The sequence below is a fragment of the Dioscorea cayenensis genome, chromosome 7 (genome assembly GCF_009730915.1).
Source record: "Dioscorea cayenensis subsp. rotundata cultivar TDr96_F1 chromosome 7, TDr96_F1_v2_PseudoChromosome.rev07_lg8_w22 25.fasta, whole genome shotgun sequence".
Lineage (NCBI taxonomy): Eukaryota > Viridiplantae > Streptophyta > Magnoliopsida > Dioscoreales > Dioscoreaceae > Dioscorea > Dioscorea cayenensis.
The window spans coordinates 1878673-1893159 of NC_052477.1; the positions used below are offsets into that span (position 1 = coordinate 1878673).

General features: G+C 34.6%; 3 protein-coding genes across 3 annotated transcripts; 1 reads left to right on the forward strand and 2 right to left on the reverse strand.

The window, feature by feature from the left end:
• Positions 1-1394: 1394 nt before the first annotated feature.
• On the forward strand, positions 1395-3293 carry LOC120265836 (pentatricopeptide repeat-containing protein At3g05340). Its single transcript, XM_039273813.1, has one exon. It carries the CDS (start codon positions 1453-1455, stop codon positions 3274-3276), a length of 1824 nt encoding a protein of 607 aa, XP_039129747.1. The 5' UTR covers positions 1395-1452; the 3' UTR covers positions 3277-3293.
• Positions 3294-3399: 106 nt separating this feature from the next.
• Positions 3400-5306, reverse strand: LOC120265838. The gene is made up of 5 exons (XM_039273815.1): positions 5020-5306; positions 4837-4943; positions 4581-4731; positions 3853-4047; positions 3400-3779 (listed from the first exon to the last, which is right to left on the reverse strand). The coding sequence occupies exons 1-5, from the start codon at positions 5233-5235 to the stop codon at positions 3525-3527; spliced, it is 924 nt and encodes a 307-aa protein (XP_039129749.1). The 5' UTR covers positions 5236-5306; the 3' UTR covers positions 3400-3524.
• A 614-nt stretch (positions 5307-5920) lies between these two features.
• LOC120265452 lies at positions 5921-11429 on the reverse strand. The gene is made up of 7 exons (XM_039273369.1): positions 11038-11429; positions 9770-9888; positions 9611-9676; positions 7899-8096; positions 7103-7221; positions 6832-6937; positions 5921-6709 (listed from the first exon to the last, which is right to left on the reverse strand). Exons 1-7 carry the CDS (start codon positions 11285-11287, stop codon positions 6134-6136), a joined length of 1434 nt encoding a protein of 477 aa, XP_039129303.1. The 5' UTR covers positions 11288-11429; the 3' UTR covers positions 5921-6133.
• Positions 11430-14487: the final 3058 nt, after the last annotated feature.

Below are 14487 nucleotides of genomic sequence, written 5' to 3' on the forward strand. Positions count from 1 at the left end.
CTAGTCAACAGTTGTAACGTTTTATTTTTATGTCAAAAACCGTTTTTGATGCAATTAAATTCATTATATATATATATATATATATATATATATATATATATATTTATTTATTTATATTAATTTATCTTGTATAGAACTCTCTCCATATATATATATATATATGAGCCCGCATCTTTTGAGCCCTCATTGTCAAGCTTTTTTCTCTTTTACTTTTTTATCATTTAAAATCATCTATAAATGCCTGCAAATAATATTCAGTGTGTGTATATATATACATATATACATATGAGCATAAACAATATACACCCATCATTATTTAAAGCACAATTATCACTGAAACATTAAATAATTAAATCAATCTAATACAATAACATAGCATAAATATAATAAATAGAAAAATCAAAATAATATACATATTACATATATATATATTAATATATACACACGCAGAAGTTATTGTTACCCCATTTCACTCTTATTAAAAGAACTCACCAAACAAAATTGAAAAAAGAAATATATTGCAAGTAAAAATAACAGGAAGTTGCATGATAAAAGGCAATAACATAGATACATCTTTATATATAGATATATAAACGCTACCAGATAAGCTTAAAAATTTTCTCGTGGTTTGTTGTTGTTCTTTTGTTCTTTTTGTTATCTTTTGTAACCCATCTATATTTTTCTTTTTAATGTATAGTTGTTTATCTATATTTCCCAAAATCTACTCGTATATATATGTATATATAATCATCTTTCACTCCAGTTTGTAATAAACTCATCTTTTATGTAAACTCTTTTATTTAGACTCTGTTTGAATGCTAGTAAATTTTGCTTCCGGTTTTTATTTAGACCCTGTTTGAATGTATAGTAAACTCTTTTATATGTATATTTAATCATCTTTCACTCCGGTTTTTATTCTGCTTCCTGTTTTCATTCATAAAACAAGGCCAACCCAAACTAAAAAAAAAAAAATTTTAAATCAATCCAAACAAAGCCACAACTTGGAGCTTCTACTTGTCTATTATTTAGACCATGTTTGGATGCATAGTAAATTTTTCTGTAGGAATTTTATTCCATAGGATTAAGAAATGATTTCTACGGTTATTAATTATATATTATCACAAAAAATTTATGTTTGTTTATGTAACTCTCTCATCAAAAATTAACTAAAAAATTTTGTTAAAGTACTAAATTATCATTTATAATCTTAATTATTTTTTTAAAAGCGGAAGATAATATGAGAATTAATTTATATTTTTATTAAATTTGTAAATTAATTTTTATCATAAAAAAATAATTTTATGAATATATATATGTAAAACTTTTTTAAAATATTTTCATTTTTTCATCTCTTTACTTGAGAACAATCAAGATCACGAGTCAAGATCAACGGATAAAATTAGAGAATCAGAAGCTTTCATACCTTTCCATGACGAAGAGAACACGAGGACTATGAAATATGGCTTCTTATCTTTCAACTTCTCAAAGATCAGCGAAATCCTCTCCCGTTGCGGAAGAGAGAAGCACCTTCTCTTTGGTTCTTCCATCCATGGCTACATCCTCAAGAGCATCAGCAATGGCGATCATGTGGTTGTTTGGAACTCCCTCATCTCCATGTACTCGAAATGTGGCCAGTTATCTAATGCCAGGAAGGTGTTCGATGAAATGCCTCTTAGAGACACAGTCACTTGGAACTCCATGACATCTGCTTTCCTTGCTGTTAATGAGCTTGAAAAGGGATTCTGGTACTTCAAAGCGTTGCTTGGTTGTGGCAGTTGTAGTTTGGATCATGCGAGTATGACGACAATGCTGTCTGTTTGTTCTGGGCCAGAGTTCTTTTGTACGGGTACCATGTTGCATTCATTGATGGTGTTTCATGGGTTTGAGCAGGTGGTTTCTGTAAGAAATGCTTTGATCACCGCCTACTTTAATTGCGAAAAGCAGGGCTCGGCGAGGAAAGTGTTTGATGAGATGTTTGAGAAAAATGTGATCACTTGGACTGCAATGGTTTCAGGGCTCGCTCGGTGTGCTATGTTCAAGGAGAGTTTGGTTTTGTTTCAGGAAATGCGGCGGTCATGTTTAGCCAACTCACTTACTTATTCAAGCTCTTTGTTTGCTTGTTCTGGAATGCGAGCTGTTAGGGAAGGACAACAGATTCATGGACTTGTTTTGAAGTCTGGGATTGTGGCAGACTTGTGTGTTGATAGTGCTTTGATGGATATGTACTCAAAGTGTGGATTTATGGACGATGCATACCGGGTTTTCAAAGCATGTGAAGAACCAGACGATGTTTTTCTTACCGTGATTCTGGTTGGTTTTGCTCAAAATGGTTTAGAAGAAAGAGCTTTTGAACTGTTTGTGAAAATTGTAGGCAAAGGGATTAAGGTTGATGCAAACATGGTCTCGGCCGTCCTAGGTGCATTTGGTGCCTATGCACCATTTGCGTTAGGCAAGCAAATTCACACACTGGTTGTTAAAAAGTGTTTAGAATTCAATGTCTTTGTCTGCAATGGACTCATCAATATGTATTCCAAGTGCGGTGATTTGCGTGAATCCCTCAAAGTTTTCGAGCTAATGACTCATAGAAACTTGGTAACCTGGAACTCTCTGATAGCTGCATTTGCTCGTCATGGCCACGGGGTTGAAGCACTTCAACTCTATGAATCTATGAAGTCGGAATATATAGAGCCAACGGATGTCACATTCCTATCACTGCTTCATGCTTGTAGCCATGTTGGTGCCATTGAGAAGGGTATGGAATTCATAAATTCAATGTCCATGGTTTACAAGATCGAGCCCAGGATGGAGCATTATGCTTGTGTAGTAGATATGCTAGGTCGAGCCGGGCTTGTACATGAAGCCAAAAGATACATAGAGAAATTATCTGTTGAGCCAAATGCGGTGCTTTGGCAGGCATTGCTCGGAGCTTGTAGTATTCACAGTAATGCAGAGGTGGGTGAATACGCAGCAGATCGCCTGCTTCTTTTGGAACCGGACTCTGCTGCTGCTTATGTGCTACTGGCAAATATTTACTCATCTCGAAGACAATGGAAAAAGAGAGCGGAAACTATATTGAAGATGAAAGAAATGAATGTGAAGAAGGATGTTGGTGTGAGTTGGGTTGAAATTGAGAAAAATGTTCACTGCTTCGTTGTAGAGGACAAGGTTCATCATCAAGCTGAATATATTTATGAGGTATTGAATGCATTGGCTGCGGTAATCAGAGATCAAGAGCATGTACCAGATAAATTAATTTTCAACAACTTGATTGTTTAAAGATATAAATCCAAGTATCTGTAATAGTAATTTTTGTAAAAACAAATTATCAATTTGATTTAATAGATGAAATTTTGTCACAGTACATTCTGCTTAAATGAAAATTGAAAGCAAAGTGTGACATTGCTGCTGATCAACAACCAATAATGCAATCAAACTTATGAGTGAAAGGAACCCTCCATAATACAAATTCTCATAAAAAAAAATTAAAAATATATATTTAAAAAAGCAAATCAACACTCCTACTATTACTGCAAAACAATCTTTGCGACTGATTGGGCTGAGATCGGAGGCAAGTTAGAGGAGCAGAAATCCTGCCATGACTCTGTTGTTGCCGAACTTTCATCGTCCACTTTCAGTTCATTGTTTTTGGAGAATCCATTATGAACTGAATTGATGATACTCCGAGCTGCTTCTCTGGCCTCTGGTAGTTTGTCATTCAGGAGTTCAGCAGCAATCTGGAGAAGTACGACGAGCCCGAATTCCTTCATCGTCTCGATATCCTAAAAACAAACACATTACCACTAAGCATTGTTGAAAGAATCCAATCACTCAACATAGAAATTCAATACTGACCATCTTCGAGACACATTTGGAGATTGAAACAGCAGCTTTGGCCCTCACTCTAAGATTTGCATGGTTAACACAAGGTTGAAGCTTCTTGATTAATGGCAGAGAAGAAATGAAGCTTGCCATGGCTTCCAACGCCTTCTCTGCTTCTTCACACACAAACTTTTTATCTTGAGATGCTTTCATCAAGAGCTGCAACAGCTGCAAAATCCACAATCTTTAAATGTCACAAAGTTATAGTGAAATCAAGATGAGCATTCACCTATTCTTCTTCTCTGCATCATCTTTATTCATCTAAAGTTTATATCTGATTAATTTAATCACTCGTCAATCACATAGTATGCATGATCAGTTAACCAGGTGCCGAGTAAATGATAAAAAACCACAAGCATCTTCAGAGATGAACCCAAGATAATCATTCATACATCTTATAGTGCAATGGTCAGTTAATCAAGTGCTCATAAAACATATCTACATAAATTAATAAATAAATGCAAAATGATGATTGGACTTGTACCAAATGATCAAAAGCACAAGCATCTTCAGAGATGATGAGCAGTAGATAACCAAAAGATTGAAACATATCAGTAGAAGCCATTATTGAGGAATTGCAAAGAAATGAATCCTAGTTAACTATTCATGCATCTTATAGTACATATGATCAGTTAATTGTGCTTATATAACATATCTATATAAATAAATAAATGAAGGCAAAATGATGGTTGGAATTGTACCAAATGATCAAAAGCACAAGCATCTTCAGAGATGGAAGGCAGTAGATAACCAAAAGATTGAAAGATATCAGTAGAAGCCATGATTGAGGTCTTGCAAAGAGCACTCCGAGGACTCTTCATTGATTTCACAATCACCAGCATAACATTTTCCCTAATCATTCAACATTCACAAATCAAAATTCTATTGCAACAATCATTCAAAATCTTTTTTTTTTTCTAAATTTCATAGTTCACAATAGAATGAGAGATTGCTTACAAGATTGGATGCAAGAGGGATTGGTGGTGCAGTGCAAGGCGACGCACATCGTTCAGAGCTTCACAAACCCTAATCCAATCTTTGGATTCCAACTCCTCCAGCACACTCTGCTTCTCCAAAAGACACTAAAATGGATCAGAGAGAGAGAGAGAGAGATGGAAAGATGGAAAAGGGATCACTGACCTTGATCTTGTTCTGAGGATCTGAAAGGGCGGCGAGATTTTCAGAAGATATATACTCAATGGATTGATCGGCGGGCTTGGGAGGCGGTGGTGTCAGCGATGAGTTCTCGTTGTTGATGGACGGATAGAGAGGAGGCTTAGCGGGGGAGATCTTGGGAGCCTTCCGAGGTCTCTCGAGAGAAGCTGGGAGGGCGTTGTCGAGAGATCTGAGAGCCATTGTTGAGCTTGGTCGTGGAGCGAGAGGATGGAAGAAGAAAAAGAAGCGATTTTTGAGAGTTGGAGGAGCTGTGAGTGAATCTATTCAAAGATAATGAGAAAGAAGGCGTTGCAACGGCTATATTTTGAGCCGTTACGTTTGAAAACTCCATTAATTGGGAATTTGGGTTTTTGAAATTTGATGATGTTTTCTTGATAACGTTGCACTTTAAGTTTGATTTTCAAAAAGTACAAGATTAATTTTTGTTGGAAATGAGAGAAACATTGAATGAAAATTCCCTGTAATTTGTTTACTGTTTTCAAATCTGAAATTTATATAAAATATGCGAAATTACACATTTAATTGCTATATTATATTATTTAGATGGACCAACTACTATGCTTTCAAATGCAAAATGAAATAAAAAAAAAAATCGAAATGAATATTTTTTATAGATTTCAACCATTTTGAGTATAGTACAAAATCCAATTATGGACTTTCAATACTAAACTAAATAATTATTAATCACTATAAAAAAAATACAAAACAAAAACCCTTGAGAGGAATAAAAGACAATTTTCCTTTATCTATCAAGATATTAAGAAAATAACAAATCATTCAACCAATCAAACAAACCCCACTAGCAAAATATTAATAAATCACATAAGTTGAGAGAAAAATATTTCTTATGCCTGCAACTGGAACATAAGCAAAAAGAAATAACAACAGCATCATCAAACGTGCATGGTGTTTTTTCTACAAAGGACTGGTGTTAATAAGAGTATCCTATTATTTGCCATTACACACACTGAAACTACTCTTTTCTAACAAGGAACATCAACAAATTAGCTACAAAAACTTCTATGCAGAGAAAGTGAGCAGGTGCTTACCATGGACTTCACTTTTCAGCATACAGAAATCAGAGAGCACTCCTCTGAGAAAACAAGTTCCTCTCAAGAAATTGCTTCCAAATTTTGGAAGGACCTGATTCTTGAATATCTTCAGGATGTTCATCCAAAACCCTGCCATTCAAGAACAAACCTCTAGCCGCAAAGCCCATAAGCTCACTTGGATTCATATAGCCACGGACTCTCGAGACAATGCCACCATCATAGGACAAACCCATCTTGATGGTTGTTCTGTAATCAGATTGAGGTCGCTGATGCTGATCTGAATTTTCCTTCATAGCTGTTGTCAGGGAGAAATTCTGAATCTGAGAGTTATCTGATGACATGGCATTTTCTATTCCAAATGCTTCCCAGTCTACCTGCTGCCAGATTCCACTGGCACGAGCAGTATTCTGCATGTCATAATCGCGCGCTTCAAATGGTTGCTCTAGGGCTAATCTGTCAACTAGGAGTTTGAGCTCTCGGAGGCGATGACCAATCCTGGATGAAACAGCATCGTACAGAACTCCTCTAGAATCATTTTGATATTCATCTTTTTTTTGGAGCAAATCTTCTAAGTGGATGGGATCACCCACTAGAACAATCACCTGCAAGCAGCACAATCAATACATGTTTCTATTTGTCTGAAGACTTGAAGAATTTCTATCCAGAAAAGTTAATAACAATTCTAATTTTTCAGACGCAGACTATATCACTATCGTGTACATACCCTTTTGCCAATTTTTGGAATGCTTGATCCTATAGGCATGACATCATGCATTCCTGTATGGACAAAAGGGATAACCACAGGAATGCTGTCAGCATCCATCACTAATCTGCAAGGAAGATGAAAGGAAAAAAAAAAAGAGAAATTAGCCTCAAGGATCTGTAATGCCATGGATTATATGAGAGTAGTACAATAGATGATAAAAATTAAAAATCTGAAACTGACTTGTTGACTTTTATCTTTTTTTGAAAGATAAATCATCATTTTCTCTCACCTTCCAACCCCTCTCTTGGGGGAGCCAATGCTCTTTCCACCATCCCTTGAACGACTTCCCTCTGGAAATATATGAACCCATCCACCATTATTTAGCTTGGATATCGCCATATCCATTCCCTGTGGGAAAATTAGTTAGTTTATATGAATAGATGTCAACATGAAACTCCAAGAATATGAGCTGCAAAAAGAAAATAAATACCAGAGGTTATTACATCCAATTCTATGTTTTACAGAAGTGCAAGCAGAATCTTGGAAGGATGAGTTTAGAAATGGTCTTCACAACAAGCAGAAGTTGGGCTTCCAGACATGCTTGCACAGAAGGTGCATTTCAGATCTAATAGAGATGGCATGAATCAATGATGGCATACATGTACAGTTACTGGTGCAGTCAGTGGTACATACGATTATATTGACAATGATTCAAACCTGTGCTGCAGCTTTGATGCTAGACCTTGACTCAGTTCAAAAGAAACAATAAAGCCAGAGCAGAAATCATATGAACTTTCCATATTAACCACTCGAAGAAACACATAATAATGCCACATGGAAAACAACAATGATGCCTTTCACAAGCAGTGATGCTCACAGAAAGGCATTGAAAGGACACTTCACACTAGATGCTAGTGGTAATATCAGCTGCACAAAATTGAGTCGCTCTTACAATTCTCAAATCTCAATAAGAATCATGAAAATTGCACATAAACATGTGCCAGAACAAGTAGCATGTTGTAAACTAACTAAAGGACTGCCACATTGTCAAAGGGCATCTCAAGAACATGCAAATAATACAGTACCTTTTGATAAATACCTTCACCACGAGACACAGGCAAAACTTTTACACATCGGAAAAATGCAGACAGCATTGGAGTTTTAAAACACCGGTCAGTTGCACACAATGTCCATCTTAAATTGCGAGCATCCAACATTGCATTTGGTGGAAGTAAAGACGCAATGACAAGTGGATCGTCTACTGAGGCCACATGATTGCTGACCTGAATACATCAGATAAAATATCATCAGCAGATAAAAAAATAGGAAAGGGGTTACAGATGTTCCGCAGACTACATATAAAGAGCAGAAAATACAATCCGTGCCCTGAAATCAACAAGTAAAAGATTATACAATTTCCTCATGTTTCCAGCTAACATAATGTCCAAAAGTTCAAAGGCTTCAGCAGTGGGTCATGCAGCTAAATTCCAAACCAGAGTTATATGGAACTTATCACTGCTTGAAAATAATTGAAAAGGTATTAGAGGTACATCTTGCAGTAGGTTTATAACTCGTCATTCGTTTCTATGTAATCCATATGTGGAGAACTTAAGATACTTGCATGGTCCTACATACGGAATCTTATAAAGAACAAACACCATATTTCTATAACACAATAGACGTTTTAATGAATTTCCTAAATTTTCTCATACTTAATAGGATATGACTTCATTCACCAGAGACCCAACATCCTACACTTCTATTTTTAATGTAATAAGGGAAATTATAACAGTCGAATCATAGGTCAATAACAAGGTCTATTCATACAATATGTAGGAAACATCTTGCATGATTTGATGCATACCAATCACTCTTTTGTTTGCCTTATTCCTGATACAATTGTAAGTGGTTATGATTACCAATCAATACCACGTAACTTGTAACTTCTTCATCATAAATACAACCTTATGAAAAGCAAAGTCGCAAAGATCATAATTCCATAAAAGAATAATGGATATTAATGAGTTTCCAAAAAAAAAAACATCATACTCACATGGTGATACTCAATTCACTTGTACCACATTTTTTCGTCATCTCACAGAAAAAATGATCAAATGGAAATCATCATCTTAAAGTAACCCAAATATTATGAAATCCAAAATTAGGCACCAATAATTCAATAATAAGGCAAAATTTCTCACCGAACAAACTCTCTTTTAGAGTTGCATTAAAAGAATAAAAGTAACTTCTTAAGGGTGTGCTTTGTTGAAGGTTGAAATAATGGATTTCAAGTTTGATTTAGAAATTGTTTTGAAAGGAAAACTTTTATCTGGAATTGAGAAAATATTGACTTAATTAATACAAATCAAAATAAATATTTTAATGTTAAAATTTTACTTTGCTAGTTAATGATAGATGTTTGTTAATATTAATTTTTTTTAAAAAAAAATAATATCCAATATATTTCTTCAAATAATAAAATCTAGTGAAGAGATAAAGTAGGATATCCAACCAAACCCATCCTTAAGCAACATAGGAAAATAGTTGTAATAACACAAAAATTCAGAAGTTAACAAGCCAAGCCAATAGCAAGATGACACAGATTTCTCAATAAATCCCACATGCTCAGTATAAAGAAAGTCCATATTGATCTACCTATTCTGTTTAGTTGTATTGTTATCCACAACAGCAATGGATGTATCGATAAGTCAAAAACAGCAAAAAAAACAAAAGAAATGCCACTTTACTAAATTCATACGTAAGAAAAAAAAAAAATGGAAAAGGAATTAATGTATACCGTGATTAGGGGTGTGCTTTTTGGTCTTTGCAATAGTGCTTGATGTAGCTTCTCAGCCCCATATATCTGCAAAAGTTGAGCTGAGTAAGCAATTTTGACCTGAAATAATGTCAGGACTAGGTTGAGTAACTTTTTTATATTAAATTACTAAATTAATACCTGAATATGGTTAAGACCATGCATAAAGACATGGCACGCATTCCCAATAAGAGGAACAGCAACAGCTTGGAGCAGACGAGCAATGACCGAGTCATCAATTAAATCAACATCTTTGTCAACTGTAAACAAATGTCTTGGCACTTAGTATATTGAATTTTATGTTACTGTAAAATGCAGATCATGAATGGTTTGTCTAATGGGAGAATATATGATTATTATCATCATTGCGTAATACTAAAACAACATCAATGTGCAGTTGAAAATATTCTTTAATAAATATCAGATTTTCTTTTAAAAGAAGCTCTAGCCATGTTACCGCAAAAAACTGGTAATATAGGACCATTCACTTTTAACGTTGAAGCCTTACACAAAAATTTTTGAACATCTTTCATGATAAACAACTCAAAAGAGATGGTGATTTTCTAATGGCCAAATCTAAATCCTCATGAATGTTTACAAGCCTGAGCAAGCTTGTCAGATGAGGGTAAAAGAACATTACCAGCTGCAGGTCAATCTTATCGGGCAAAATATAGCATAATTTTTTCACCCAAAATGTCACAACAGATGGTGCTCACACTTCTCCTCCTCCATCTCTGTCCACCTCCGTCCACCTCTCACCTGTTCTGGAACATTTCCATTTTGGAACACTTGATATGTGAAGTTCAAAAAGTTTGATCTAGGAAGGTTTGTTTCATAAAATTTCATTTTTCTGTCAAAAACAAAACACTTAATCGAATCTTCTTCCGTTAGCGATTTCCTAACCCATACTCATGGGCTTTCAGTGAGGATAAGAACAGACACAAAAATATCAAGGATGCTCATCATCCATCCGTCCATTGCTAAATCATACCAAGATAGCCAGACCAGTTAAACAAAGATCAAACCTTTTCATACAGAAAGCACCATAACCTTTACAGCGCACTTGACGCAAATTTGGTTACTAGCTCGTAAGAAAAAACACATTTCAGAAGGACAACTACATCTAATCCGATTATTCAGAATTACTTGGTGCAGTATATAGAGGTAAACTTCATGAAATAAGTGGCAATGAAAGCATAGTAGCATACCATAACTTCATTCAGCATTCAAGGCTAAGATCCCTTTTCTCAATAACTAAAGTAATGAACAAGAAACCAGTGGCAAAAAAGTTGGCAACAAAGAAAGAAACACTAAATTCAGACAAAACAAAACCCTAAAAATTCATTGCATTACTCCACTAACCACCATAATAAATCAAAAAAGGAATAAAAACAAGAGCAAAAAGGTACCTCGCTTGCGATAAAACTTGGAGTAACGAGACAAGGAGGTCGAGGAGGAGACCGAAGAGGAGGGGTTCTCCAATAAGGCACGGAGGCGGAGAACCCAGCGCCGGAGAGTGACGGAGTAATCAGACTCCTCCGACCAACGGCGATGACGATCAACGGCGATTCGGAAGCGATCCCGGATCCGGTACTGCAACGCCCGAGCGCGATCCCTCCAGTGACCATTAATGCTATCGGTCAACTCAGCAACCGCCATGGCCACAAAGCTCCGTGGTGCGTAGCCCAATCCTACTCGCTCTGCAATGGATTAGGGTTTTCCCTTCTCCTTGATGGGTTTCCTTGATGTAGAGAGAGAGAGAGCTTGGAGAGGAAGAATGGGAGGGAGACGGGTTCTAAAATGCGCTTGTTGATTGGGGCGCAAGATAGCAGGAACGGAAGTGAGAGAAATATCGAGGTCAAGTGGGCCCCATGAATCAAGGTTGGGTCGAACTCATATTGTCTGATTTAGATCTTGTTTGGATTGGCTAATCAAAAAAGTGTTTTTTTTTAATTAAATAAAAATGCTTTAGAAAAAAAAAAAGTACCTCTCTAGAGTAAGTTAAGAACTTTTTGTATTTTCTATTTGGATTAGTTTTTATGTAGAAGTATAAGCTATAAAAATAAGTTAAAAAATAGTTTTTTTCACTGAAATTTAGTACGACTAGCTTTTTGAAAAAATTGTTTTTCAGCTTTTTTTATAGACTTTTCTTCTAAAAAGCCCAATACTAAACAACATTTTTTTGAACCTCGAGTGTTTAACTTATAAAAACACTTCTGGGTTTTCCCAAAGCCAATCTAAAAAGGCCTTACAAAACATGAGAATTTCCTGGTTCTAACCTCTATGACATGTGTCTTCAGTAAAAATTACTACAATATAAAAAAATGGTCAAAATATCAAAATGATCCTTTCTATTTTACGTTTCCTACCTTTTTAGTATCTCTAATGTAAAATCTGCCTTTTTAGTCCTCGTATTTGTATATTTCTGTCCTTTTGGTCCCTCCAATTGACGGATCTACCATTTTAATCCTTCCAGCTGATGAACTGAACTGGAGGGACAAAAAAAGATGAGAATATGTAAATATGAGGACCAAAATGGCAGATTTTACAGCTAAAAGATGAAAATGTACAAATACGAGGACCAAAAGGGCGGATTTTATATTACAGGGACTAAAAAGACGGAAAACGTAAAATAAATAGACTATTTTGATATTTCAACAAAAAAAAATAAAATGACACATGTAAATTTGTAATAGGCTAGAACCAAAGTATTATGAATTTAGGTTGGGCCCAATTTGAAATAATATAAAGAGCTCTTTTGTGTATATATTCTTGTATAATTAAAAAATCACATGTTATAGAAAAAAAAATCTCTGTACCCTTGTATAATTGGAAAATCAAATGTTTTACATATTAAACTTTAGATTTCAGATTATTTATAGATAAAATTACTTTTAAGTCCTTCTAATTTTTTTTACATTTTTCTAAAATACTTTTAAATTTTTTATTAAATAATTTTTTAAACATGTTTTGTAAATATAATTTTATAATATAAAAATTTACTTTGTATTACTAACAACAAAACTGTTAGTGCACTTACGCCTATAATTGAGCACTTACTTTCAAAAGCTAGGGCCGAGGCCCATCATTAGCATGGGGGTGTTGGTGACAAAGTTAGAGATATATCAATAATTTAGGTGAATTTAGATTTTAAAAAATTGAAAACCAAAGAATTTTTAAGAATAAAAAATTTTGAGGGACATATATATGAAATTGGAAGAATTGGGCAGACTTTATGATATTTTCATCTTATTTATATTAAAAAATTTAGGAAAAATTATTTTTTAGTCCCTAGAATTTTTGAAATATTCCAATAAGTTTCTTTGACATTTTGCAATACTGATAAGTCCAACCTTTTTGAGTTTTGGAACATTTCGCCCCTTCGTTACTCTCCCCGTTATATTTTTTTAAATATCTCGAAACTACCCTTGTACTTGGAGGGAAATGTGACCTTGCTTTTGGAGGGAATTTAGGCGCCTAGTCTTATCACGGTATGGTTGGTTGTACCGTGATTTCTTGCAAGAGAAGCTTCTCCACCAGTTTTATCTTATTCTCCTCCTCCTTCATCGGTTTCCACTTGTTTCCATTCCGATCGTTGCATGGCTGACTTGTTGGAGGAGCAACTTTAAAAGTTAAACTTAATCTCATTTATTAATATCATCTTCAACTTCAACTCGCCCTACTTGACCGGCTTCTACTTGTTCCATTTTCGGTCGTTGCATAGCTGACTTGTTGGAGGAGCATCTTTAAAAGTTCAACTTTATCTCATTTATCAACTTGAACTTGAACTTGAACTTGAACTTCTTCTTCAATGTTGGATGTGGGAAACTTTCCCCTATAGTGAAGGTTTCAATTTGGTGAAGAGAAACATCCGAAGAACTTTGAGTGAAAATGGGTCAGTCTATTGATGCTATGATGTTATGTGAGCTTTTTCATTGTTTTCATTTAATTTTTCTTACCTGTAGGACTCGGATGGATACATTTTATAGTATTGTGAAGTAGAAGGAAGATGGTTGTATCATAGAGTTCTCCGTTTTGTCAGAGCGAGAGTCTGTGTTTTATGAAATATGCGCATGTTAGTTCCTTCATTCTCCTCTAGTAAGAGTAAAGTATTTAATCCATGACGAGAAGAATATGATGGCTTGTATTAGCTCAAACAGTGATTTCCAAAATAATATGTAACATTCACCATGAGTTTAAGAAGAATATAGTTAACATGGTGGTTAAGGTGGTTGACGAAATGGTAGAGCACCCCTCTGGGTCATCGATGCCGCTGTAAGTACTGACCTCCTTTAGATTTTATACTCTTTTCAATTTTTTAACACTAACTCACTCATTAAAGTTAAATTGGGGTTAGTTTCTCATTTTCCTATTTTTTATGTTACTTTTTTAGTTATAACCAACTTTAAGTGATTATTAACGACCGTTTCTGTTTATATAGGGCTTATTTGGATTGGCTTTATCAAAAAAGTGTTTTTTTAGTTTAGTAGAAGTGCTTTTAGAAAAAAGTGCTTCTTTAGAATAAGTTAAGCACTTTTTTATATTTTGTGTTTGTATTAGCTTTTCTGTAGAAGCAGAAGCTGTAAAAATAAGCTAAAAAAAAGCTTTTTTTATAATTTCTGCTTTTGCAAAAAAACCAATACAAACAAATTTTTTTAAAACCAAAAGTGCTTAACTTATAAAAAAGTATTTCGGGTTTTCCAAAAGCTAATCCAAACAAGCCCATAATGTAACAAATATTCATTTACGAAGATTTCTGCTTATATATCTTACTAACTAACTATTTATTTATGACCTTTTCTGCTTACATAAGTTACTAATTGTTTTCTTATAGTCACTTAACCAGGGAACAAATATCA